Source organism: Gobio gobio, assembly GCF_949357685.1.
Source record: "Gobio gobio genome assembly, chromosome: 11".
Classification (NCBI taxonomy): Eukaryota; Metazoa; Chordata; class Actinopteri; order Cypriniformes; family Gobionidae; genus Gobio; species Gobio gobio.
The window spans coordinates 27,338,115-27,365,124 of record NC_137104.1 but is presented as its reverse complement, the minus strand read 5'-3'; the positions used below and the strand labels follow the sequence as shown (position 1 = coordinate 27,365,124).

The following is a 27,010-nucleotide window of genomic DNA, read 5'->3' as shown; positions in this document are numbered from 1 at the left end:
TTTGGCGGTTTGACACGCGATCCGAATCATCATTCGGCTCAGTGATTCATAACGCTTCGAAGCTTCATGATGCTTTGTTTTGAAATCGTCATCACTATGTAAGTCGTTATTTAGGGTTTTTTTGCGCACAAAAACTATTGTCGCCGATTTATAAAGTTATTTTAGAACCACTGTAGTGAGATGGACTTTGTAACGACGTCTTTAGTACCTTTTAAGGGTCTTGAGAGTGTAGAGTACCATTGTGCCAATGGAGGCCTTTCAGAGGCATCAGATTTCAACTAAAATATCTTCATTTCTGTTCCGAAGATGAACGGAGGTCTGACGGGTGTCGAACGACATGAGGGTAAGTAATTAATGACAGAATTTTCATTTTTGGGTGAACTAACCCTTTAAAGAAATTGTTGGTTATATGTTAAAATAATTTATATTTGTGACAAAAAAACAATCTATATGAAGACAAGGTGTATTTTAATAAAAAACACAAACATATATAGCCACAAGTTTATTATTATTATTATTATTATATTTTTATTTTATAAATTCTTTTACTGAAACCACAAGTTTATTATTATTATTATTATTATTTGATTTATTAAACAATTGTATAAATGATGGACCAAACAAAACTGATAAAAACATGGTTTAACTTTAGAACACGAACATGCACACATGATTTTAGACATCTTCTAAAATTTAGTATCAGGAATGAACACACTTGGTAACAGGAATGAACACCGGGTAACAGGAATGAGTGTTCATATGTGTGTGCATGTGTGTGTGTGTGTGTGAGAGAGAGAGAGTGTACATAGCCGTGTGTGCATGTGTGAATGAGATTTCTGTGTTGAAGGGATGTACTATGAGCTAGTAGTACTTCACAGCGAAGGAGGTGGAAAGAGAAAGAAGGAGAGAATAAAAAATATTTTTTTGCAACAATATCTTGAATTTTGTGAGCATTTGTAATCATTTTGGTGACATTTTTGACACAATCCCTCATTAATTTTTGAACCAGCACAATAAATATATAAAATTATAAATAAGTTATTGATTGCATCTGAAGCAGTTAGTTGTACATCCAATCACATTAATGATGTTAATAAATAAATCAGACAATGCACTGGTAATTTAGTAATATCCCATTTAGTTGTGGTCTTGACCGGTCTTGAAATAAAATCCCAAGTCCTCTAAGTCTGAGACCAAGACAAGACCCGAGTACAAATTTGGTTGAGACAGAGACAAGACCTTCAAAAAATGGTCTTAAGACCGGTCTCAAGACCAAAATCAGTCTCAAGTACAACACAGCATACCATGGGTGGCTGTTTCTGGCACCTGCATAGTATGGATTTTCTCCGTCTTCTACAAAAGATAAGAAAGACAAAGACAAAAACGTTTAAGTCACTTCGTGTTGGACTGGCTCCCTATAAGTATGGTATTCACATTGTAAAAATAATCCTAAATGTCTACAATTTTTCGTAATTTCAACTCAGGTGCATATTATATTAACTAATATCCACACTTTTAAATCAACAAACCAGAGGACTCCTCCTGTTATTTTTGTAACAGGATTGAGTTTTTAAGCAAAAAATTAGAAAATACATGCCACATGGACGTACATGCTAATAGCATGAGGACACTGAGCAAATTGACTTACCTAAAGTTAATATTTTTAATAAAATATTTAATATTAGCTTAAGCCTAGTCTCAGACTAAAAAAGTTTGAGCTGTTTTAACTGAAAGAAAATTGCACTGGCATAATCTTAAAGGTGTCATGAACTTTATACTGTTGTCTGAGGTCAACTTATGACGTTCGCGTGGTTTTTACATTCAAAAACATCATAATGAATAAGTAATAGGCTATTTTCTACCCTGGTTTTGAGCCTCTCTCCTGCACACTCAGATTTTATGGGCGTGCCGCACTGAAGACTTGGAAGTAAACGCCCACTGCTAGGATTGGATAAGATTTACATATTTAATTAGCTCCGGCTCCCTGCGAGTACACCGTGAGGGATTGTTTTGAAGCATGTGGGAAAACGGCAACCGGAATACTTCGTCCCACAGGGCTTGCAAAACATCTTTATCAAACAAACACAATGATTTATCTCTCATCCACCCGTGATTGATTGGAATGTAATTTTTGTATTACTTAGCCAGCCCGATCGGTGGATATAAGCGCGAACCGTGCATCACACACACACACACATGCACCCACGCACGAAGTACGTTGCAGACTGCATGATCAAAACTTCCGCGATTGTATTTTTCCTTCAAATATTAAGTCAAGAGAGTGAACAACGCACATCAAGAACCACAAATAAAGGATTCTCCAGCCTGTGACAGTATGCTAAGGTATGTTAAGTTAGACACGTACACAAAATCAATAGATATCAAACGATCTGTAACAATGCAATACTATCCCTTATACTACGGGGCCGTTGAATGCTTGAATCTGATTGGCTGATTAACGTTCTTAGGTGTGCAATTATTTTCTGGGAAACGCACAGCGAATGTAGTTCCAGGCAGCTCTCTTGACCGCATTACAGTTCCATATCACTTCGCATAGTTAACTGTAATAACGGAAATTACAGGACTAAAAACAACAACATGACAGACGATTTTCCTAAAGTACATTTTAATATTTACGGTGAATATAAAACGTTCAACAACTGGGCGGCAGCAGTATTAGACAGTCCAGATGAAAAACAACATAAACGGAAGCGGACATCAAAGGCAGCCAGCAACAACAAAAGACATAAAATGATTAGCGAAGAACAGCTAGACATACTCGAGGGAGAAAAACATGAAGAAAACACAAAAAAAAAACATCTTGGGCAGTTAATGTGTTTAACGACTGAATTAAAGCCAAAATACGTCTCTGGATGAGGTAGAGAGAGAGGGGGCAGACACTTTAAATACCCTGCTGCGAGCTTTCTATGCCACTGTCCGAAACGCATCCGGCGCAGAGTATTCAGTGTCAAGTTTCATTTCCCTTAGAGCTGGACTGAACCTCTATATATCCAAAAACAAAACATCATTGGTCAATCGGAATTTAAGTCATCCAATGACGTATTCAGGGCCGTCCTCAAAAAGTTTCGAAAGGCTGGGAAAGACGTCAGTACTCATCATCCTCCCATCTCCACTGCTGAAATACAGCGCATTCGTCACTCTCCGTATCTGTCACCAGACACAGCAGCCGGACTGGTTCGCAAGGTCTGGTTTGACATTCAGCTGAACCTGGCGAGGAGTGGGCCTGAGGGAAATCGAGAGTTAAGACAGCATTCATTCGTTATTAAAAAAGATGAAAATGGAGGTGAATATGTTTGCTTGTCTTATAATGCAGAAACAAAAAAACACAACGATCCCAACAAAGACTGCTACCGAGGATTCATGTTTGCCAGCACAAGTGACCCCCTTTGCCCAGTTAAAAGCTTCAAAAAGTACCTCAATAAATGCCCACCTGGTGCCACATCCTTCTATCTTCATCCTCTGAAAGCGACACAGGAGCTTGACAGGCGAGAGTTCTGGTATTCCTGCAAATCCATGGGTGTGAACTACCTCGGAAATATGCTTCCTTGCATCTGCGAGGCAGTGGGGTTATCCAAAAGGTACACCAACCATTCATTAAGAAGCACCGCAGTTCAAATACTGTCTTAAGCAGGGCTGGAGAGCACAAGTGTGAAACAAGCCTGAGAAGCTACTGGGCACCTTCAGCAGAAGAAAGAAAACAATGGAGCCTGATCCTCTCAGGAAACAAATCTTCAAACGCCACAGAAAATCAAGGCCGGGACCAACAGGAAAAGACAATCTCCGCTAACACACAGCTCCCTGCGCTTGATCTGCCATTTTCGATGTCTAATTTTACAATTAACGGAAACGTGCAGTTTAATTTCAATAAATAAAACATGTAGGTCTAGATAAATAAAGTTGTAGCATGAATCAAAAAGTAAATATAATACAGCTGGTAGGCCTGCTGCATGATTTTTTCCCGTTATTATTGCAGGTACAACAAATAATATAGATATGCCTAAGGACTTTTGTGTTTCATTTATTATTGCAACAAAACAAAAAAACTGAAAAAAAAGAAAAAGGCAACAAACGAATAAATAAATATACATTCACAAGCTTTTCTGTCTCATTACTGCAATCACACGTGCTCGCACACGTACACTACAGTTTGCGCAAAAAGGTGTTGTCAGCTAGCCTAGAAATCTAGACACACCCTAGCGGCAGAACATTTATTTTGCCGCGAGTGTAGTCTAGCAACTCTCGGTAGACCTGAGAGCTGGAAAAAACAAACTCTGGTCAGGCCAATCACTGATGACGGCACGTCACGGCAGAGTTGCGGAGGTTCTGCGTGCTACTCGTAAACAAAGAAGCTGACGAACAGCGGTCTTTTAAATCTTTGGCTTTGGCCGCGACTCTGGAAGACTTTGAGAAAAGACCAAAGAACGGCACTGAAGTCATTCTTAAGAAAAGAAGATGGGTTCGAAGTTTTGTCTACCGGATACGGCGAGAGTCTATCAACTACGTTAGCTCGGCTTCACCTTCTTCTTTGCTCTGGTTGGTTGTGGCGCTCATGGCGCTATCCAATTGCGTGCAGAGGGAATTTGAAAGACAACCGTTTATCCCGCCCCTCGGATTGAGCCCTGTCAATGGTGAGTTTCCAGACCCAACATCTTCATATGGGTCTGGCTTGTCAGGCTAGTTGTCAGCGCTGCTCTGACGATTTTATCAGTTAGCCTATATAGTGTAGCAACTTAAAGGCTACACATGACATTTTTTCACTAGCGAGGTAATAACTGCGCTGTTTAGAAATGCACAGAGGTAGCCTAATTCACACAAGCTCTCTATCGGTGTCTCTGTCGCTCTCTTTATAATAACTTCATTAATAACTGCAGTAGAATGCTACCAATGGCTCAAGCCTCCGTTACCAGCTTTAAAATGACGTTTCGGAACTAGCAAAAGAGCCTTTGGATGAGAAACGGAAGAAATAGTCCTACTCACAATAGCAATTTAAGTACAAAAACCGGACGAATCCCTTTAAATATATCATCGTATCGATGTCTTGAAGTGTGGTAACCGTAGTATAAGCGGGATAATTGACTCCGGGCCGTTGAATTATTCGAAAAATAATTCACACCCGAGGTGTAACTGAGTGGCAGTTACACCTCGGTGCATTCTTTTTCTAATAATTCGATTATTCAATAGTCAATTATTCCTTACATATAAAAAACATGTTTTACTCACATTCATGTGTTGCTTCATCATTCATGTAATCTCATCCTGTCTGCAAATCCAGTCTCTTGTTTAGAAACGAATCCTTGATCAGAAATGAAGGAACAAACGCAATGTCTTCCCCATGTGAGCTGGATATTCATTAAAAATAAAGTTCAGCCATGCATTCATAATATTGGAATCCGAATGAAGCTTATGCGGTATGTTTAGAAATTCGATGCGGTTTAGCTCTCTCTGTAGGCCTATGTCATGTTACTGGCACGAGTCGGTGGGAGGGGCTACAGAATCAGGCGTTGTTCTTCTTCTGTTGAGGCGGTGCTTCACTACACTCTGACGTCATTGCCTGGCATATTCTGAGATCGCAGCGGACTTCTTCCCGGCAGTCAAAGCGGCGTTACGTCATGAAAGTGTGGACTAGTAGGAAGACCGTGAGGGTTTAGGGTGCCATTTGGAACCGGGCCCATGCCCTATTTTTCTGGATTCGAGAATGGCAGCACAGCTAAAAGGTTTGAGGCTTATTCATTTCACTTTTGGTGTGAAAGGGCATTTACATTTGCTTAAAATATAACTATTTTTGTTGTTGTTGTTGTTGTTGTTTTTAAAATACAAACAAGCAAGCCCAGCCCAGGTGAGAAAAAGAAACACAATAGTAACCTATTGCATTACTCTCCATAAAAGTAAGTAACACAATTATAGTTACTTTTATAGGGAGTAACGCAATATTGTTTGTTTGTTTCAGTTTTTAACGCTTTGTTAGCATCAGGGCTATTTACATGGCAAACACAAGTTCAATATCACAATGCATAACATTTTAATTATTAAAACATCTCAACTTGATATAAAATAGAAAATCTAAAATACACTCGATACATTCTGAAATATTCCATGTAAACATGTTTCTGAATAAAAGCGTTTTCTAGCTAATGCAATATTGTAATGCATTACTTTTAAAAGTAACATTCTGAACATCACACATATAAGACTAACAACATAATACCAAAAACTATTTTCACGTTTTTATTTCTTTCTTCTTTTAAACATGTTACACTCTTTAAAAAATCCGTAAAATTAGAGCACAATGTACTGTATTAATTTAACAGAATTTTCCGTATTTATTTTTTACAGATGTTTTACCTGTATTTTGCACTTCACTGAGTTGTTTTAGGGTTAACGGAAGTGTCTGTAAAGTTACTGCATATGTCTGGGTAAGAAGCTGCCAGTATTTTTTTTCAGTATCATGCTTTAGGAACATGAAGTTTGAAGAAATAGGAACAGGTTTTAGGAAAGAGACTTTCAACTCTCATTAATAAAAAACCCATAAAACAATTTTAGTCTTGATATAATACTAATAACAGGTCAACGTACGTCTATATCTGCAGCCAGTCTATTCAGTCTTGTAAAATAGACTTTTCATGCCACTGATAATGACAAGACGTCTTGCTTTGATCTTCCACACGCATCACTGAATGCATAAATAATTGGCTTTTCATTCCTCTGATCTAATTTCAGTTATATTTCGGGAATTTTTTGGCATGCTAACAAGGTTCTTTGGTGCCTCTGTAAAAGACTGAAGGGCAAATACTTTCAGACCACTCAACACTTTGTATACCCAACAAAATTAGAATTCACAAAATGTATGAAATATCAGCTTTTCCTGGCTTAGTGGTATTTTTTTTGTATCTCTGACAATTTACATTGAAAGTAATCTTGACAGGAACACAACATATTAAAACATGTATAACACATGAAGGTCAAAGATCCAGGAGCTCCTGTTTTGTTTTTCAAACGGTTAGTTCACTGCTGTGACTTGTGCTAACCTGTGATAAAGAACCACAGTAAACATCATTAAATCCATGACATTTATGTATATATTTAAGATCAATTTGTTATATTTATATACATTATAAATTATATAAATATATAACGTATATACATGGAAATATTTCTTAAATATATACTGTACATGAATGAGTGGGTATTTATATATAATTATACACAGTACACACACATATATTATGTTAACAAACTTATTTTGGATGCAATTAATCTCGATTAATCGATTTGACAGCACACAAAAAAATATTGATCATATTCTGTAAAATAAAATGTTAATTTTTTTTGTGATATTGTATTTCAAAGACTCTAACTGTACAAATATTCAGTTGTTATGATGCATACCACAGTGTTTTTATGGATCTATAAAGTAACTAATTTCTGTGAGTACTCACTCGCAAAAAGCAAATAGACGACCTTCCACTTTATAAACACTTGACGGGTCATTAAAATGCAACCTTGGCCAACACAGAGACTTTCTCAATAAATAAATACTTCAATAAAACATGATTCAAGTAAAAGTTTTATTAATAAAGCCAACCCCAACAATAAATTACACATTCACTTAGAAGATCCCCTCTCATGAAATTCTGTTTATCTCAAAATACTTTACAAGAACACAAAGTGTCTGTGGAAAGAAAAAAAAAGAAAAGAAATAAAAGCACTTCTCAAGTCACAGTGCAACACCACCAAGTTCCCAGTAGTTGATCGTAAATCAGGTCAGGCTGTCAGAGGCTTGTGGGGGGAATCTGTGAGCAGGGCACTGTGGGAAATAGTTCGTAGTGCTTCTTTGAAACAAGATGTTTTTTGTTTTTTTTGTGTTACAAAATTTAAATACAGTTGTGCTCCCAGTTAACACACATAAGACGTTCACCCTTCATATATCAGTATATCAGATCATATAGACACACTGAAACAGCACAGACAACCAGAAACAGAAAAGGGCAAGAAATCATATCAGCACACCACTTTAATAACCAATGATGGACAGCCCAGCCCACAATACAAACTCACCAATCATTCAAACACAAAATCATCAGGAAGTTATCTGTGCATTTCAGGCTAAGACGTTCATGTACAGTATGTACAGAAGAGAGAGAGAAAAGAAAGAAAGAAAAAACTTAAATGAAAATTATTGTGGGTCACTTAATCAAGAAGGAAAAACGTGTGTCAGGTTATCGGTACATCTATAAAAAACAAATGTGGAGTGTTTGTCTACAAGTCTGTTCACACCGCAGGATAAAAGAACCCATTTTCAGCTGCAATTAGGCTGTGCCCATAACTTTTTCAGGCCACACTTTATATTAGGTGGCCTTAAGTACTATATACTTACATCAAAAAATAAGTACAATGTACTTACTGTGTTCAAATTGTATTGCAAAACACCTTTGCTGATATTGAGGTGGGATATGGGTAGGGTTAGGGACAGGTGTGGTGGTATGGGTAAGTTTAAGGGTAGGGTTAGGTGTAAGGGAAGTGTCAACTGTGTAATTACAAATGTAACTACAGAAATGAATTACAGACGTAATTACATGCAGGTATTTTTTTAAATGTAAGTACAATGTAAAAACATATATGTACACAATAAGCGCATTGTATCAAATTATTAATTAAAATGTTAGTACATAGTAGTTAAGGCCACCTAATATAAAGTGGGTTCCTTTTTTAAATTTGTCCCATAATCAGACCCTAATCTTAAATTGAACTGTGCGTAAAAGCGGCATTTTGATTATAACATTCTTTTAATTTATGAAATTACACTGTCGTTCAAAAGTTTGGGGTCAGTAAGATTTTTTATTTATTTATTTAGCAAGGATGCATTAAATCAAAAGTGACAGTAAAGATTTTTAAATTGTCCCCAAAAATCAGTAATAAAATAAATGCTGTTCTTTTAAACTTTCTATCCATCTAAAATCCTGAAAAAAATGTATCAGTTTCCATAAATGTTAAATAAGCACAACTGTTTTCATCATCGATGATAATAAATGTTTCTTGAGCAGCAAATCAGCATATTAAAATGATTTCTGAAGGATTATGTGATGCTAAAGACTTAAATTCAGCTTTGCCATCACAGTGATAAATTACATTTTAATTTATATATAAACAGAAAATATAAAAGTATTTATCTTAAATTGTAATAATATTTCAAAATATTATGGTTACACTGTTTTGATTAAATAAATGCAGCCTTGGGGAGCATAAGAGACTCCATTCAAAAACATGAAAAAAATCTTAACCCCAAAATTTTGAACCATATATGAAAGTATTTGCAACTTTAGACATGAATCTATGCATTAATATATTAACTTCTGTTGGGACGGTTTAAAGTCAAATGTTAGTGGAACATGCCCATAAATGTTATGAACTACACCTGTGGTTAGGTTAGGAAACCTAGGTGGACTTAAGGAGAACTTTCTTAATATACTGGCTATGCCAGATGATTAAGATACTGTAACAAAAAAGAAATGGCTCAGAAAAAGTGAAATCAGTTCTGAGAGAAGCTCTAGCAGCATTTAAGGGCAGGTGATTCTTGCTTTGACATTTTGTCTAAAACTATAAAATTATGGGGTTAATTCACCCAAAAATGAAGAAAAAAATAAATAAAAACATGAAAAATTAATAAACTCCTCGCCTCCATGTCGTTCCAAACCTGTAAGACATTCCTTCATCTTCGGAACTCAAACGAATAATTCGATTTTATAATCAGATATTATTTAAAAAAATATCTTCATTCGTGCTCTGAAGATAAATGAAAGTCTTACAGGTTTGGAACACGAGCGTTTCCTCTTGCGTAGAAAGTTCAAACTGCTTGCGCTACGTCCGACTTCATTGTCGTGCCAGTTACGCTTTCTTCATAAGTTGAATACGGAAGGCAGTCTGCTGTAAGATAGATCTTGTACTTTATATTGTGTTATATATGGATATTTTTCTTACAAAAACCCATCGATTCGCTTCGGAAGGCCTTTATTAGCCCCCCGGAACCGTGTGGATTACTTTTATAATGGATGGATGCACTTTTTTGGGCTTCAAATTTTGGCCTGCCATTCACTGCCATTATAAATGCTTGGACCAGGGCACTTTTTAAATATAACTCTGATTGTATTCGTCTGAAAGAAGAATGTCATATACACCTATACTAGGATGACTATAATAAATCATGGGGTAATTTTCATTTTTGGGTGAACTATGCAAAAATATTTTTTTGGCCACCAAAAAAAACACAGGTTGATAAAATGAAATGCGTATCTGAAGAATATAAAAGTGGCTCATAAAATTAATGGGAAGGGGGACATTTTTTTTTATTAAATTGGATTTTTGCTGTTCACACATCCAAAAACAGATCAGTCTCAAATCAGGTTTGGGACACATGCAACTGCGGTGTAAGACAGCATCACACTTTTAATTTGCCCTTTCCCCACAATGTTTCTATTGGGCCACGAGCTTACATTCCAGTGACATTCATCTGCATGTCGGCTTCACAATTCAAATCTTGCTTAAGTTGACAACACATCGCTCCAAGTGGACACATACTGTAGGTCCCATCCATGAAATTATCTTACTAATACTGACAAACAGCAACATTTGATAAAGAATCATTTCTAACCAACACAACTAAGTGCTTGTCAGGCAAATGTAGCTCTGTCCTTTGAGAGGAATCTAGGAAACACGGCAGAATCAAGTGCTCATAAGGGCAATAGGATTTTAAAAATAAGGCATAAATTATGGTAATCTACAAGAAAAAGGAAGATTAAACAATATTTGGGTGATTAGGAAGTAGTGGCTCTGTGAAAATCCCTTTATCCTTTATTCTTGTGATAATGTGGATTATAGCATAATACCACAGTTGGAAGAGAAGCTTCCACAAAGGGAAAAAAAAAAAAAACACTTTTGAGAGGGATGATTTAAGCCATTGCTCTGAATTAAAATTTAGATGGTTCTGGCATTTACAGCATGCCCCACTTGACAAGGTGTGAAATACATGGCTACACACAGCATTAAATATTAATGCTTTTGCTTGTCACTTAGGAAAAAGACGTTTGTTTAAAGGGACAGAGGTACTACTACCACCACGAGGACTCATGTCTGAATTGCCCGTAAAATTGTACAAAACGTTGACCTGAATGGCAGTTTCTGTCCCAGAGAATGCTTTCTTAGCCTAATACCTCAGAAATGTAACAGGCTTAGCGTTAGTCTGTCATGAGCGTGGCGGAAGGGATTACCGGTAAGATTCGGCACTCTGGGATTCCAGGCAGAAATGACACAGTGAAGTGGAGATCAAATTCAGCTCGCTGGTATCGTGTGTCAAAGACGTGAGATCCCCGACTCACAGAGGCTTATGGTTGTGTGTGTGTGTGTGTTGGCATCAACGTTTTTATCCGTTCACACTCCCTGTACGCATTTCCCTGAAGGTGAGAGGAGTTGCATGCATTAGTACACTGGTGTTTGCTGTAGTGCGTAACTCTCTCTGTGCTAATAAATGAGGTTTCGTGTTTTAGATCGATGCTGGTTGTTCACAGCGTTCATACGAGGATCACTGGGTGTAAAGATCACAAGATTGTGGACAAGTATCTCTACTTATGTAGATACTTAGGTCCATTCCAGACTGACATTCAGTCTATGAATTCAAGTCAATGTTTAAGCGAATCCTCAGATCAATCAGCTGTGATTGTAGCCGTTCTGTCTGAAAGAGCAGAGGGTACTTTCCACAAGTAGGGTACAAATGGTGTTACTTCATATAAAGCAATTGGAAATCATTTAACGTAGGATTACAATCAAAAACATTCTCTTAAATTTGACTCTTTGTATAGCATAGTGGGAAGTAAATCTTATTCCATTTTCTCAATTTTTACACAAACTGTAGATTATTCGTCAAGCTCAACCATTCAACAACCCGGTTTCAACCATAAACCAACAACTGGGGTCCAAACTAGTCAACTAGCCCCTGCTGGCTGTTAAACATTTATAATGCATTCAATTAAATCATATTGAACCCTCATTCTTCCCTCACGGGTCAAAATGACCCAAAGCCCTAAAATTATACTTTAATGCAATTTGCATAAAAGTCATTTAAACACATTCTTCCAACTTGTATTCAAAATAACTCAATTTCATGCATAACCCTTTTAATTGGTTTTAATATGCATCTTTGCCGACCTCTTCTGGAAAAAAAAAAGAATATATTTTATGACTTTGTACACTTTAAGGTTGAATTTTGAGCATTTTTTGGTTTTTATATATGTACTGAAGCATTCCTCACATTCCTATGGTGGTCAAATTGACCCGTGAGGGAAGGATTTGTTACTTTTTTTTTTTTTAATTTCAACCACAAAACTCCTCGAACCCAGTGTTTTGTGTGTGTGTGTGTGTGTGTGTGTGCATTCGTGGTTCAGTTGCGACAGGCGAGTTTCGGATCAAAATGACCCAAGGGAAGGATGAGGATTAATGATTATTACTCGAAAAATAACAAAATTAAAAATCAGCATTCAAACTGTCAGATGTTCAGAATTTTCGTAACATGGTTAACCTCAGAACAGACGAACAGAGAATAAAATAGCTAATTTAAAGTTTATCACTAACTATTTTACTTTCCCATTTAAACCCTGTTTGTGGAAAGTGCCAGCTTTCAAGACATTATGTTGAGTCACTTCACATCTGGGGCCCGTTCTTCGTACGTCGCTAACTCAGCTGGATTTGATTGTTGACGATTTGACATGATCTCGGATTGTTTGGTTTTTCAAAGCTCATCCTGGACTTGCTTTCATAGCAACAGGTCCGTAAGCTTAAACCTGCTCATGAGCAGGCTTATTTCATGTAAACAGGATTAGATTGCATCTGAGGCGATACTTAAAATCTGTCCCAGCCACTGCTACTTTATTACGAGTGCATTACTGAACCAGGGGCAATACTAATAATTTTAAATAATAATATAAAAATGTTATATTGTATATGTATATGAGAATGTATAATACTATAGACAGAGCCACTTGATTGAGCGATTTATTTGTGATGGAATAATTACTTTATATAATTTTGTTTTTATTGGTTTACACACATGTTGTACAGTTAATCTGAGCCCTGATCACGGATATTATGGGAGTGGCTTGATGCAGCGCAAGAGGATAATTTGATCTTGACCCATAAGAAACTTGAATACTGTCACGTTACAAATCTGCTTCAAATTGAATTAAAAATTAAATTACAACATTGAAATAAAAATGTAAAGGGTGTACAAATACTGTATAAAATCGTGAATATAAATAATTGGTAATCATGTAAAAAAAAAAAAAAAAACATTTATAATTTATCTTTTATAACTTTTATGTTGGTTTGGTCGTTTGGCTGTTTCCTTATAAAGGTTCAGAAATTCGTGGAGTTTTTTGTGTAATTTGTCAAGTTTTTTGCCAGGTGGCTTTTTAATTATATGATGTCATTACGTTGCTGTCTTGACGCCAGCCAATCGCTGCAATGCTGATCGTGGTTTCGAGTATCGATGCATCTGCCCTCTTCAGGGAAAAAAAGAACGCTCAATAATCTTAGATCATTTAATCCAGATATTTTAATCCAATCCGCAAATTCGTTTGAAGAACCAAATTAGCCAGAGATCAGTTATCACGATTAAAAGATCTAGGATCTGTCAAATCATCTTAGATGTATTAAGCGAGGTACGAAGAACGGGCCCCTGGTGTTCTGAAATGGACACATATCCTTCACACATACAGTACACAGAGCTACCTTAAGTCATTTAGTTTCCAGTAGGAACTGAAAGTAAAGACAGAATAAGTCTGTATATATTCATATCTGTCAGTTTATATAAGATACTACGTCTGAATCCCCTTGAAACGCAATCTTTGTTTTTTTATTATTATTAAAGTGGGTATTCACAGATTTTTCAAATCTCCAGCAGGATGCCTAATATCACAGAATAATTTAACATGTCTTTTGACAGACTATAAACTATTGCCTTAAAGTTTATAGAAAAGATTGAGTGATACACATAGACCTCCCTGAAGCCCTTTTGTTTGTAAAGTACAGAAAAACAGATATTGATCCTGTTGTAAAAAACTGCTAAATTGACCGTGATAAAAATAAAACAAGGTGGCTGTAAAAGAAGCCGTTATTTGCTGCATGTTTTCCGTTTTGCATTACGAGTTGAATTAGCACCGGGAGTGAAGTGAGACTAGCTCTCATAGAGAACTAAAGAGTTCCCAAGAAAGATGGAAGTCGTGAGTCTTTTTGCGGAGCTATATTAAATCTACAAAAGGGCTGGGCGTTAAAAAAAATGTGTGTTCACTATTATGTTGTTGGTGATAAAACGAGCAAACATGATTTGAATGCCATTTTTCTAGCCATTACAATTCCTAAAGACCATGGCAGTAGACCAGTTTTGCACCCCTTCCTCCAATTCATGAGCAAAAAAAATGTGTGCAAATATTGAATATTTCATGAAGCCAATGTATTTAACAAATTTATATTGTAGCTATAATCGCCCAGCCCCAATCTACTTGCACTAATGTCTTAGTGCTGGGAATGTTCTGGGAATACTAGGGAATTGTGTGTGTTTATCTGGGTCAATGTGGTTTATGGTCAATAGAAGGTGGATATCATCAATTAACTCCACTTAATGCCATCTAGACTCAATGAAAGTCCCAATATGCTTGTGAACAGGTGAGTCAGTAATAAGTATCTAACATTGTAAAGGCCGTTTTTCATCAATGAATGTTGTACTAAACTGGAGGACCAGTGCAACCGCCCCCTAAATACCCAATCCTGCCCACAAAGACCCTGTCCCAAACGGCACCCTCAGCCTGCGAGATATTCCTCAAAGTCTATACTTTGCAGCACGGAAAATGTTAGGAAATTGTTCACAACATTGTGGGCACAGCAAAGGGGGCCTAAAATCTGATTTGACAAATGGGAAAGCCTACATTATTATGGACTTCACAGACACTCCTGAGCGAAGACCACAAGACCCCAAGTCCACATCAAGTGTGCCATTAGGGACAGGGCCAAACAACATGTTTTTCCATTCACGTCAAGCTCAGAGTTTACCCCATGTCCAAGATGCTTTCCCTTCACGTATCCCAGTCAAGCTCTCTGCATGCGATCCGAACCAGCCTGAGCTCCAGCTCAACAGCGTCGGGTCGCTCCTGTGGATTGGCGGACAGCATCTCTCGAATCAGCTGCTTCATGCCAGCATTCATGCTTTTCTTTCGGGCCGGGATGAGGAGCTCCATCTTGGGATTCTCCAGCAGAGCCTCCCCCAGGGGGACAATATCCTCCCCCTGCTGTACATAGCTCCCCAAAAGCTCCTTCTGAGTCTCTACATCCACAAATGTTATCCGTTCCACCATGGCCCATATGATCACCCCCAAAGCAAAAATGTCAGCCTTAGCGGTGTAGTGGCCCTCCCAGACCTCAGGGGCCATGTAGAAGTCCGTTCCACAAGCTGTGGACAAAAAACACTTGTTGACGCTGGCCGGTTCTTCAGGGTTCAGGCCCGAACAGGAGCAGACCTTGCTGAGGCCAAAGTCAGCCACCTTCAGGGTGGGTTCGGGAGACCCGGCCGGGGTGCGGCCTTGAGAGATGAGAATGTTGTCGGGTTTGAGGTCTCGGTGAATGATCTGGTTGCGATGCAGGAAGGCAAGAGCGCTGCCCAGTTGCAGCATGAAGCTGGTGTTAGTCTTGCGACTGGGTTTGCGGGACAGTAGATAGGCATTCATGTCTCCACCATCGCAGAAGTCCATGACGAACCACAGGTAGTAGGCGCAGCGGGGGTCAAACGTGATCTCACCTTTCAAGGATGTCTCCACCAACTGAGTGAATATAAATAAACACAAACGTTAAAACCAATTGTGTAAAACATGGCTCGTCAACTATTATTGGGGAACCAGTGTAATACAGACCAATCCCAATTTAACCCACCTGTCTGTAAATTGGAACCTGATAAGCTCGTTAATAGGGGTGAAAAACGGACGGTTCTTCACGATTCGATACAATATCGATTCTCATAGCCAGTGATACAATATTTTCTGATATCTCAAAGTTCTGTGATACAATTACGATACGATTCATATTCCGATATTATGCGCTCCTATATGCAGCAGTTTTTTGAGCATTTTCTTTTAACAGTTTTAAATTCCAGTGTGAAGAACGATTCATATCGCTTTATATTTCCTTATAAGCAAAACCAAAACCATAGTTATTTTGTTAATGTCTGACAGCTTCCTGGCAAGTTGCGGAGGACAATTTATGTTATGCAACGCTAGCATTTAATCGCACGGGTGTATGATTATCAACAGATAGAATCATTTAGCATGTTTTGTCTTTGCTAACAGTTACTAAATAGGTCATTTTAGAACTTGGAAACATTTATGCTATTTTATTTGCTTAAAAAGTAACTGTTTATTATTGTCCATGTACATTAGGTATATCACCATTTTCAACCTGAAATCATATATTGCACCCTTGTAAAAATTAAAGTTTTATATTTTAGGAGGAAAATGGAAATTGTGACTGAATGGAACGCAGAATAAGCAAATAAATAACTTTAACATAATAAATTAGATGGAGTAATTTTACTTTGCAGCACTGAATTAATTGCAAATTTAATTTATAATTTCTCTCCATATAGTCACCTTGCACCAATGTGAGTGGAAAATATATGCTGTTATTGGTGTGTGAGATATTAACAGTATCTTTAAACAGAGGTGTCTTATACAAAGAAGTGACATCACGGTTTGTCTAAGTTTCATATTGACTGGATGATAGCCTAGTCCACACTGACTGCACCGATCAAGTTACGCAATTACACAACCAGCTTTGGCAGCTATGTTTTCTTCACCATCTTGCAGGGTATTGCAAAACAGAGCACCAACTGATGAACGCTGCACCATCTGTCTGCACAGGGATCCAATCAGAACACGTCTTGAATCTACAGCACAAAAACAACAGCACTGTCCACAGAGAAGTTGCGTGTTACAGACACACTGCTGCATGTCATGCGTTGGTACATTCAACCACATCCTTCCCCTGATAACCTCCACATGGGATTTGTGTTTTAGTTTAGCTTCGCTTTCTCAAAAAGTCAAACTTGATCAAAACATTAGTTTTCTTTACATTAGCTGAATTATTAACCAAACTGCAGACTTACTTTAGATTCACTTATCACTTATATGTTCACTTATACTGCTTTAGACACTTAAAATAACCACAGTATTGCATTAATGCAATACATGTAATTCATATTACAAGTCAACTCAAGTCACCTTAATTTAAATAGCTCTTTTTACAATACAGATTGCTTCAAAAAAGCTTTACAGTGATAATAGGAACTTAATGGAAGAGAGATTGTTTTGGCTGTACAGCTGCTCTAGAAAAAGTTATTGTCCAGCTAATGTAAGTTTTTGATTGATTCTTTTTCGTTGTAAAATAATCCTTAGTTATTTACTTTGGGGCCACTTACACAACATATTTGTAAACACTGGGTTAACATTTTTATTGGCATATTTACAAGATTAATAAAAGTGATTGGACAAGCATAGCACACAAGGAACATGTGACCTGTACTAATACCTGCTAGTCTATCTAACTGTCAAGAAAAATCAATCTGACAGTCTTTTGTACCATTTTTTTTTTTTTAAGATTTTGATCCTATAGTTTGTGAAAGTCTATGTGCATGAATATTTAATGAGGTAAACCTTGTTTGGTTTAAGATTACTACAACTGTAGCCTTCAATTCAATGCAAAATGGTCAAATTGACTCTAGAGGTTCAAAATGGTGTTAACATCAAAAATATATGTTTGTAAAGTTGCTTTACCTAGGGTTATAACGTGTTGATAATATTAAATACCGTAGATATTAACGTGGTTAAAAGTTAAAGACAGTTAAGAACTTTTACAAGTACTTTTGGGGATTTCTGGGCCTAATTCATTAAACTTTCGTACATATATGAGAACATTTGCGCATAAAATAGATCTTGCTGAAAACTTTCCCCAAGATTCACAAACACTATACATAAAATATCTGATTTAATAGTTAAGCGTGTATGTTAATGAATTCCACTCATTTGTAAATAGGGTGCGCATGCGTGCTCATCCACAATTAGCATAATCCCCGCCCATGAGTTACAACTGCAAATGACGTGTCCAGGAAGCTGTGGAATCTTCTGAACTCCCTTCTCAGGTTTGGTTACCTTCTCTAGTATATTGTATAAATGCTAAAGAGACTAATTGGCCATATGCCTAACAATGAATATTCAATTAGCATATTTCCGCCAAAGGACTTTTAGCCAGGTGCAAAAAAATTGCCAGGCGCTTTACTGAAAACAGCCAGCTGATGGCGTTTGAGAGCATTTTGGAGGCGCAGAGTTTTCCCAGTTGAGACGCTTTGGTTGCTATGATGATGATGATTGAATATGCCAGGGCAGTAATGTGCTCATTTTGAAGAATATTACGGAATATACAAATGCAGTAACCAGCAAATGTTAACTTCTCCTTTGTTGTTCATTCGTTGTATAAGTAGGATAGTTGGTCAGTGTGGTATTTGTCCCACCCCTCCTCCACTGCTATTGGACGGCTGGATAAAAAGAGACGGTGACGAGTGCTGCGTTTTAACCAAAAGTTGAACAGTTTTCTACTCTCAGCTACAAATAAATAAATAAAAATAAAAAGACAAGACAAACAAACTCGTGAAAAATTATCAAAATTGTGTCATCAGTTTGCCTAAAAGAACAGAACTTTCGAATGTTTTACGCACCATTTACATGTGGTAGTGAGCAGGTGCAAATTTATTTCGTACTAACTAAAACTTGGTACATACTCCGTAAGAACAAAGAAATGTGTTTGTTTTCTCGAGGTGGCAAGAACAAAGTTCGTTCTGGCCAGGACATTCCATACTTAACGAGAAAAGCAGGTGCCGAACATCTCCGTTTCTCCACATTAACCCCGCCCACTTTAAATGTATGACCAATCACACAATAGTTCTTGGACACCCACAAGAAAAAAAGTTCTGCTCAGACGATGTGTCGAGAACAAGCTGCAAGAACTCCCAAACCAGGGCAGCGAGAACAAAAGGAACGTCAGCGAGGAGCGAGAACTTTCTTCTCTGTTCATGCAGAGTATGTAATGTAACATTTTGAAAATACAAAAAATTCTCATGAATCCGAAAATGTATGTCAGAAAGTCTTTACGAACGTTTTACACAAGAATTTGTTCTGCTCGTGTTTCATGAATGAGGCCCTGTGTGTCTATTTGAGCCACGTTTCCCCTTCGTCAGCTGCCTTTTTGACAGAAGATGCTGAAGGCTTTGCATAGACAGAGGTCAGCAGACAAATGGCTCTCTACAGGCTCGTAATTATAGTAGCAAGAGTGCTAATCAACCACATCTCAAAGGCCAGGAATAACAACCCATTACTGTGCTGCACTCTGACTTACTACCATCCAGTCACAACATCCTCACGTCTTTGCGCAACTTGACCCAACACAAAATGACATACAATACTATAATCATCCACTTGTCTTATAGAGTGCTGTCTCCTTTGTAGAATAGTCCAATCAGTTTGTATTCCTGCTCCTGTTGCATATTCATCATCAGAATAATCATCCAACAACAGCCATCTAGTCTTTTGGGGAGGTGATTATTTTTTGCAGAACTTTTTAAACCAGGTTTTAGCTTGCTTTACTTCACCAGGCTAAAAGACAAATCTGTACTATACTGTTTGACTTATAATAATATCATGCAATAGAAAGCTATGTATTAGTTGAATCTGTCAATTGCTGTGCTCTTAGTCCATATCCTCTAAAGAAACATGTCTGGTCAGTGTCTGGGGGACATGATCCTAAACCCTAAATTATACAGGGAATACGCGCCTCCAGGGAAGTTCCTACTTACAGGAGTAGTAATTTCAATGTAATGTGTGATCTTCGGAATAAAATGGATGCAAGGGGCAATTTCATTTTCTGTCTTCTCATTTTTAATTACTGACAAAGACAGGAAGCTTAGCACTAAGCTTAACGTGAAAAGAGCAAATGATGCAGTTTAAGTTTTTAATTGATGCTTTATGTAATTTATAATGTCAGAAAGAATGATCAGGGTTCCCACTCTTTTTCAGCAACCATTTTCCAGTACTTTTCCAGGACATTTTAAATTTTACTACGGCGGGAATAAAAGACAAGGATCACGCCAAATATTGCTTTCGAAGTCTTTAAAAGCCGTACAGTTTATTGCCATTACTTAACAATCCAGCATTTTTCAATACGAGCTCTTAATCATACATTATGACTATGGAAGCTTGTTTACACCACAGAATAGAAAGAAAAGGTAATTGTGACTTTTTATCTCGCTATTCTGACTGCAATTGCGAGTTTACATATTTGTGATATAAACGCGAAAATTGTCGCAATTCTTTTTTCCTCAGAATTGGACTTTATTACTTGCAATTGCAAGATATAAACTCGCAACTGCGCAAAAAAGTCAATTGTGAAGAAAAGGTCAGAATTGCGAGTTTATATCACGCAATTCTGACTATATCTTGCAATTCTGACTATATCTTGAAATTCTGACTATATCTTGCAATTCTGACTTTATAACACACAAATGTGACTTTATATAAAAATTATGTGATTAGGTAGCAGCTTACGAGTTAACATTCACTGCATACATTTGAGCAGTTATAGCATTAGCTAACTGCTGCAAGTGGCAACACAAGACTAAACATCATTATTCAAAATACTACTAACACGTATCAAACTCAGCATTCCTGAACATGTGCTTTCTGCAACTAGCGCTAATTGTTTGGGCCAGCAATAAACTCCTTATACTCGGCTAAAGAAATAACTTTTTTTTTTAAATTATCTTCCCAGACAACAACAAGATTTTCCAGGACATTTTACATTTTCTCTAATTTTCCATGTGTTTTCCAGGACTGGAAAATTTGTCATCAATTTTCCAGGTTTTCAAGGTTTTCCAGGACGAGTGGGAACACTGATGATGGGTAATTTAGTAGTCACAGGAAAAAAGTAGCCATGCTTCATCAATAGCATAGAAAATTGGGCTGCATGATACAACCACAATAAAATCGATAGTGATTATCAAAACGCGAAGGCTACGATTTATTTAAATAAACATTTGAAGCTGCACTGTGTGCTCATGATATCTATATTGCTGGAAAATTGTCCGAATTAAAACTTGATGGATTAACTTTAGAAAATTAAGAATTTAAGATGTTAACAAATATTTGACATTTACAGTTGTATTACTTTTTATGAAATAATGGTTTTATTTGACAATAGGGCTGTGCTGTGCTGTGGCTGGGCTGTGATGACAATAGGGCATCAAGTTTTATTTTTTATATTTTTATTTTTATCTTATTTCCTATTTTTATCTTTTACTTGATTTATTTATAATTCTACTTATGTTAATACTTTTTATTCTAATTTTATTCTATTTCTATTTAATTTCTTGTAACTGTTATTTGCACTGTCCATGGAGCGGACCTGTTTACATTTCACTGCCAGTTGTATATTGTGTATATAACTGTGTATGTGACAAATAAAACTCTTGAATCTTGAATCTTGCTCAGAATATGGTTGTATACAACGATGCATCGTCACGGAACTCCTGACGATACGCGTATCATTACAGCAGCTGCCGTATCGATACTGTGTGCTTTTGAATGTAACCAACGCGACGCGAGCAGCAGTGCAAGACATTCAAAATGGAGAAGAGGTTTTCAGTTAATGAATGAATGGAACATTGCAGCGCGCCTCACATCCAACAAATAGCAATACTCTTTGTGCTTTTTTGCTATTGATATAAAACAAAGTTTCAGATTTCAAATTACGTCCATTTTATTACGAAATTCAAAAACATAAATACCGTCTTGGCGCTGTGGTGTGAGATCGCTTTGGCGCAGCTCAAGCGGCTGCGGGCGTAGCGCATGTGAACGGATCTTCTCTTCCGCCTTAATACTTAATATCAGTTACAGCGCGAAATAAACATGAATGAACATCTTAACGCGTGTTAAAAGATAGAGTACAACTTAACGAAGCCCGTATCATGTCACATGGAATCGCTCAGTGTTTCAACCACAGAAAGGCGTCATTAAAACAGCTTGTAAACAATGTCATGTAACTTCACATTTACCTCAGAAAAAAACATATCCAGTGTCCATATTCGTTAGTCAGCTAGAAAAATTTACTCTAGAGAGCAGCATTTTGCCAAATATATGAACCATATTCCATATTCATTATCATTTTTAATGTTCTTCAATATTTAATGCATGTTTGAATTAATCTGGCAAGTTTTTATGACAGCCACCATTTAAATGTTTACATTTCAAAAAACTGAATTGGAGTAGATATATGATTATGTAATATGTAAAGTTAGTATTATAACTTTATTATTATAAAAAAAACATAATTGTGTAAATTGTGTAATTTAAGTGTTTGTACAAATCTGTTAATTTTTACCTTTAATATTATCGTACAACTGACTCCCATAGTTTACAGCATTTGCTTTCCCAAATTTGTTTAAGATTTATCGCGAGATTTGTTTTACATTCAAAAATTTGCCATGTATTGTACCTGATATACATCCAAAATAATCAATATTGGGCCGAGCCTTTCCAAAGTTTTTTTGTGACAATTTATTCATTTCATTTAACTCATTGTTTTTTTAATGACAAAAACAAAATAGTTTTTCAGTTATCACAACTGTTATAACACTGGTTATTCAATAAACAGATATTATTGTTACTAAACTCTGCTCAAAAGAAATTTAATTCCAAATTGATCCATATCGTGATACGTATCGTATCGTATCGTGACATTGTTGGTGATACACAGCCTTATTTGACAATATTACAATATTTTGTTTTTATTTAATAATCACAATAAAAATTATTATTTTATAGTTATAATTGCATGGAATAACAAACAGCGGGAATAAGGAGACATTAACACGACAACGATGTACTAAAAATATAAACGTTTTTCCTTTGTTTTTTGCGTACAGGTCTTTGTTCACACGGATCCACGAAAATTATTAAAAACATTGCATTATGCATGCCAGGTCAGTAGTTGGCGATGTCACTTTGCAAAGAAACACTGCGCCTATAGACTGAATGCATGTGCATGACCCTTGCACAAATTCGCTTTTTTTGTAGTTTACAGAGATGATAACATTATTGTTTTCAAAAACTAGCACTTTAAAACCAGTTTTCAAGTTTGTGTTTTCAGTCTCCCAAAATGCTGTTTTCGTTTAAATTAATTAATGCATAAAAGTATTCAATGTTTAGTTAGTAAGTATGAATGGAAAGAGAAACAAAACATTCCAATGTCAGTTTTTTCCCCCAATATCGTGCAACCTTAATGCTTACAAAAACGGCACCCAACTGTTGAAGGGGCGCAAGAATGGTTGCATTTCCTTTTCACTGTTATCAAGTTCTTTGATTTGACTCAAGTAAGCATAATGTGAACCTAAAATTGGAAACACACCTCTAGATAGAGCGAGGAGCTGGAGCCATGGCTCATTCTCTGGGCGAGACCGTCTCTCTGGAGAACGCATTCCTCCAGGTGGATGACGTTGGGATGCTGGCTCTGGATACTGCTCAGGGCCCAGAATTCCCTCAAGGCCAGCTCTACATTCTCCGGGGAGTGACAGCGGATCTTCTTCACAGCCACACGAGCGCCGGTCTGCCGTACAGCTGCCTCGTACACCACACCGTAACTGCCCCTGCCCACCTCCTGGATCAGCTCGTACTTGGCTTGACTGCTCACCATCCTCCTCTTCCTCACCTATATTTTGTGGAAGAAAGCCACAACAAACAATATACCATGGAGTCACTACAGTATTTGCTGGGAACTCTAAAGCCGATATTAATGACAAACCCAACTTTGACAGTTTAAAGGTGAAGTGCGTCATTTTAAGCTAGAACTGCAAAAACAACAATCGTTTTCAGGCAAGTGTAGACAACAGTTACCTATAAAGTTTGTTCAAAATATACTAGTACCAGAACAACCTTTTTTATTGGTGGCTACTATAGGGTTATTTTTTGTAATATTAGTATCTTGTGGTTTCAATTTAATTATAACGGTTTAATAATTTGGTTGTGTGTTTGTAATTTGTATGATTTTTTTTTTTATGTGTATATAATTTAATGAGTTTTAGTTAATTCAGTTAACTCTTTATAAAATAAAACAAGTTTTTAAATACATTTTATTTCATGTAATGAAAATGTCAGTTTTATTTTATGATAATATGCATGCTCATTCCCTCTTTAAAATTTTTTGCCAACATGAATATCTATTTTTCCATACTGTACATTATGGTGTTATAATATAGTATTTTTGGTTTGTTTTAATTAATAGTATATTTCTATAATATACATCTGTAATATTTATAGTACAAAATAGTATAGAATTTTTGGCCACTTTGGCCATTACATGAAAATAATTACCGCCTTATTTGTATCAACCAGAATTTCAATATCAGTTTATCCAGATTCCAACGCAGGGATGAGCACGCCATTTCAAGCACACATTGCTGTTCCATCTGGCATGGAACTTTTTTTTTTTTATCAATATCATCCGCAAAGTTGATTTTAACTATAAGGACAGACCTGCTCATCGTCTATGGCCCATTAGAGCAGCAAGCGGTTGTATTAGGTTTCTCTTAACATCATTTGTTTTATAACAATTAGTCTCAGTCTCAGACAGGCTGTCTGATACAGTAGCCTACTCTAAATCGCCAATTCCACTCTCCTTTGCTGACCGCTATGCAACTTCTGGGAGTCGAGGTGAACAAGTTAAGCGAAGTCGTCAGCAAAGAATAGTCAAGAATATTAGTCAACATTTGTGGGGTAAGGTTTCACACAGCCAAGAACCTTTGAAAGATATTCAGTTTTGATTGTGACTGTTTGTAGCAAAGGATCCTAATGTAGGCAACAAGTTATCTCTGGATCATAACTGTAAGCCACTCATTTCTTTATTGTTGAAATGTATGCTTTTGTGAATGAGCTGAAATATTGCAATAGTATAACATTTCAGATTGTATGTAAAAAGCTAACTGTGGTTGGTCAGGTGTGGGCTTCTTTCTGTCTCGTGGGTGGTCTTTGGCCAGAAGCTACATAATGAAAGACTTGTCAATAGTCTGGCTCTTCAAGATAATACAACATTACGCTTTATCTCACATTGAAAGAGCCAAAACGTACTTGCCACATGATAGTTTCTCTGAAAAGTCCGTTATTGGCAGGAAAAATTTAACGATGTAAAACAACAACAAACAAACAAAACATACAAGGACATACAAGTTCCAAAAAATGTAAGCAATGGTCAGATATATTTAATCTAAAGCATGACAGTCTCTGTAAAATTGATTCACGAACAGTATCTTCTTAAAATATCTCGCTTTAGTACCGGAGTGAGAAACATTTTGAAACACGCCATTAGTGCAAATGGTAAACAGACTCGACAGCGCTGCCAACACGTGTGCGCGTGTGTGTGTGTGCGGAAGCAGCTTGACATGAGGAAACAGCGATCAAAGGGCAAAGCCAACATTACACACACACTGTTTAACTATGTGTCCGAGGACAGTGAACCACATAAGCAGAAATTGCAAGAATACAATCGCTTGTTGTGTTTGTAACGCAGTCTTGTGCGTATGCTACTGAGTAAAAGGCCTGTCGGTTTTGTTTCTTTCGGCCACAGCGCCGCTGTTTTCTCCTCTCCAGCTGGATATCTCTGTCGAAGCATGATATTACACACTGCCGCTACCCATCACACGAGAGAACGTATGCACGATGCTCATATGTTGCTGTGACAGTAACAGTAAAGGATGTATTTCAATGCAATAACCTTCCAGTAGCAGCACATGCACCTGCGTAGCAGCCCGACACACATGCTCAGACAAAGAGTCCCGCTGCACGCGCACACACTCAAGCACACACGAACACAAGAAACATTTACCTGTGTACGACCCTATTCCCAATGTAACTGGTTTTCCTCTGCTCTGCTTTTCATGGCAGCCATTATAAGCGCGAGGCCGCCGCACACACTCCTCGCCTCTCTCGCTTTCTCTTTTTCTGTGTATGTCCGTGAGCGCGTGCCCGTGAGCGCACTCGCGCTCAATGGTGCGTCCGCGTCGAAGATTTCTCATGCGCGTACCCTTTGCCTGACTTATAAATTTGGCCAGTGAAGAGAAAGTGAGAAACAACGCCCCCTCTCTCTCTCTAATAACTGGTGTGTTCTGGCAAACAAAAATGTACCATAGTAACTGTAGCTATTTTCTGCAAAAAGACTAACCTAGCCATATTTAGTAGCCTAAATAATAAATTACAAAAGAACGTTTCTAATAAGACTGAAGATATTAGCCTATTTATGTTTTATGGTTGTACAGCAGTAACAGCATGCATACTAGGCCTATCTAATAGGCTAATATTCAGAATATTTGGTGATGGGAAAATCGTTTTAAAGACAACAACATAGGCTATATTTTAAAAACACAGTGCCTTTGACTAATATTGGCAGCCATGATATAAATGATTCAAAAATCCAACCTTTGTAAAGAAAGAAAAATTATATGTGATTTGATTTTTTTCCCTTCAAAACATGTGTGCCTCAATATATGGGTCATTCCACGAAATTGATGCCTTTTGTGTCCCTAAGAAATAATCAGACATAGAATTACTATAACAACATACATTTGTGATTTAAAAACATAATAATACTATGTATCGTTTTCTCAACATTAAAATAAAATCAATTAAATATTATTTTAAGTAATTAAAATTGCATTTATAATGATACGGGTAAGGGTTTTGCCCTGTCCCTGGATATGATTGTCCTTTTTCAACAGGACTTTTAATTAGCAAACTGAAGACAAAATGATACAAAAATCACATTTGAATATAGTGATAAGTAGGCTATATTGTCATTGTTAAGCAATGTTTTG

General features: G+C 37.0%; 1 protein-coding gene across 2 annotated transcripts; it reads right to left on the bottom strand.

Moving 5' to 3' along the window:
- Positions 1-903: 903 nt before the first annotated feature.
- On the bottom strand, positions 904-26,188 carry pdik1l (PDLIM1 interacting kinase 1 like). Of its 2 annotated transcripts, XM_079829847.1 has the most exons (4): positions 26,026-26,185; positions 23,557-23,856; positions 15,112-15,875; positions 904-1,353 (listed from the first exon to the last, which is right to left on the bottom strand). In XM_079829847.1, exons 2-3 carry the CDS (start codon positions 23,839-23,841, stop codon positions 15,135-15,137), a joined length of 1,026 nt encoding a protein of 341 aa, XP_079685973.1. In that variant the 5' UTR covers positions 23,842-23,856; positions 26,026-26,185; the 3' UTR covers positions 904-1,353; positions 15,112-15,134. The 2 variants fall into 2 exon arrangements, with proteins under 2 accessions (XP_079685973.1, XP_079685972.1); XM_079829846.1 differs by lacking the exon at positions 904-1,353 and having other exon boundaries at positions 13,066-15,875; positions 26,026-26,188.
- Between the last annotated feature and the right edge of the window lie 822 nt (positions 26,189-27,010).

Excerpts from the sequence above, each read along its gene's own strand:
- pdik1l (XM_079829846.1), bottom strand. The coding sequence starts at position 23,841 with ATGGTGAGCAGTCAAGCCAAGTACGAGCTGATCCAGGAGGTGGGCAGG. Across the intron at positions 15,876-23,556 it reads GCTCCTCGCTCTATCTAGAG|TTGGTGGAGACATCCTTGAA; the intron begins GTGTGTTTCCAA and ends ATATTCACTCAG.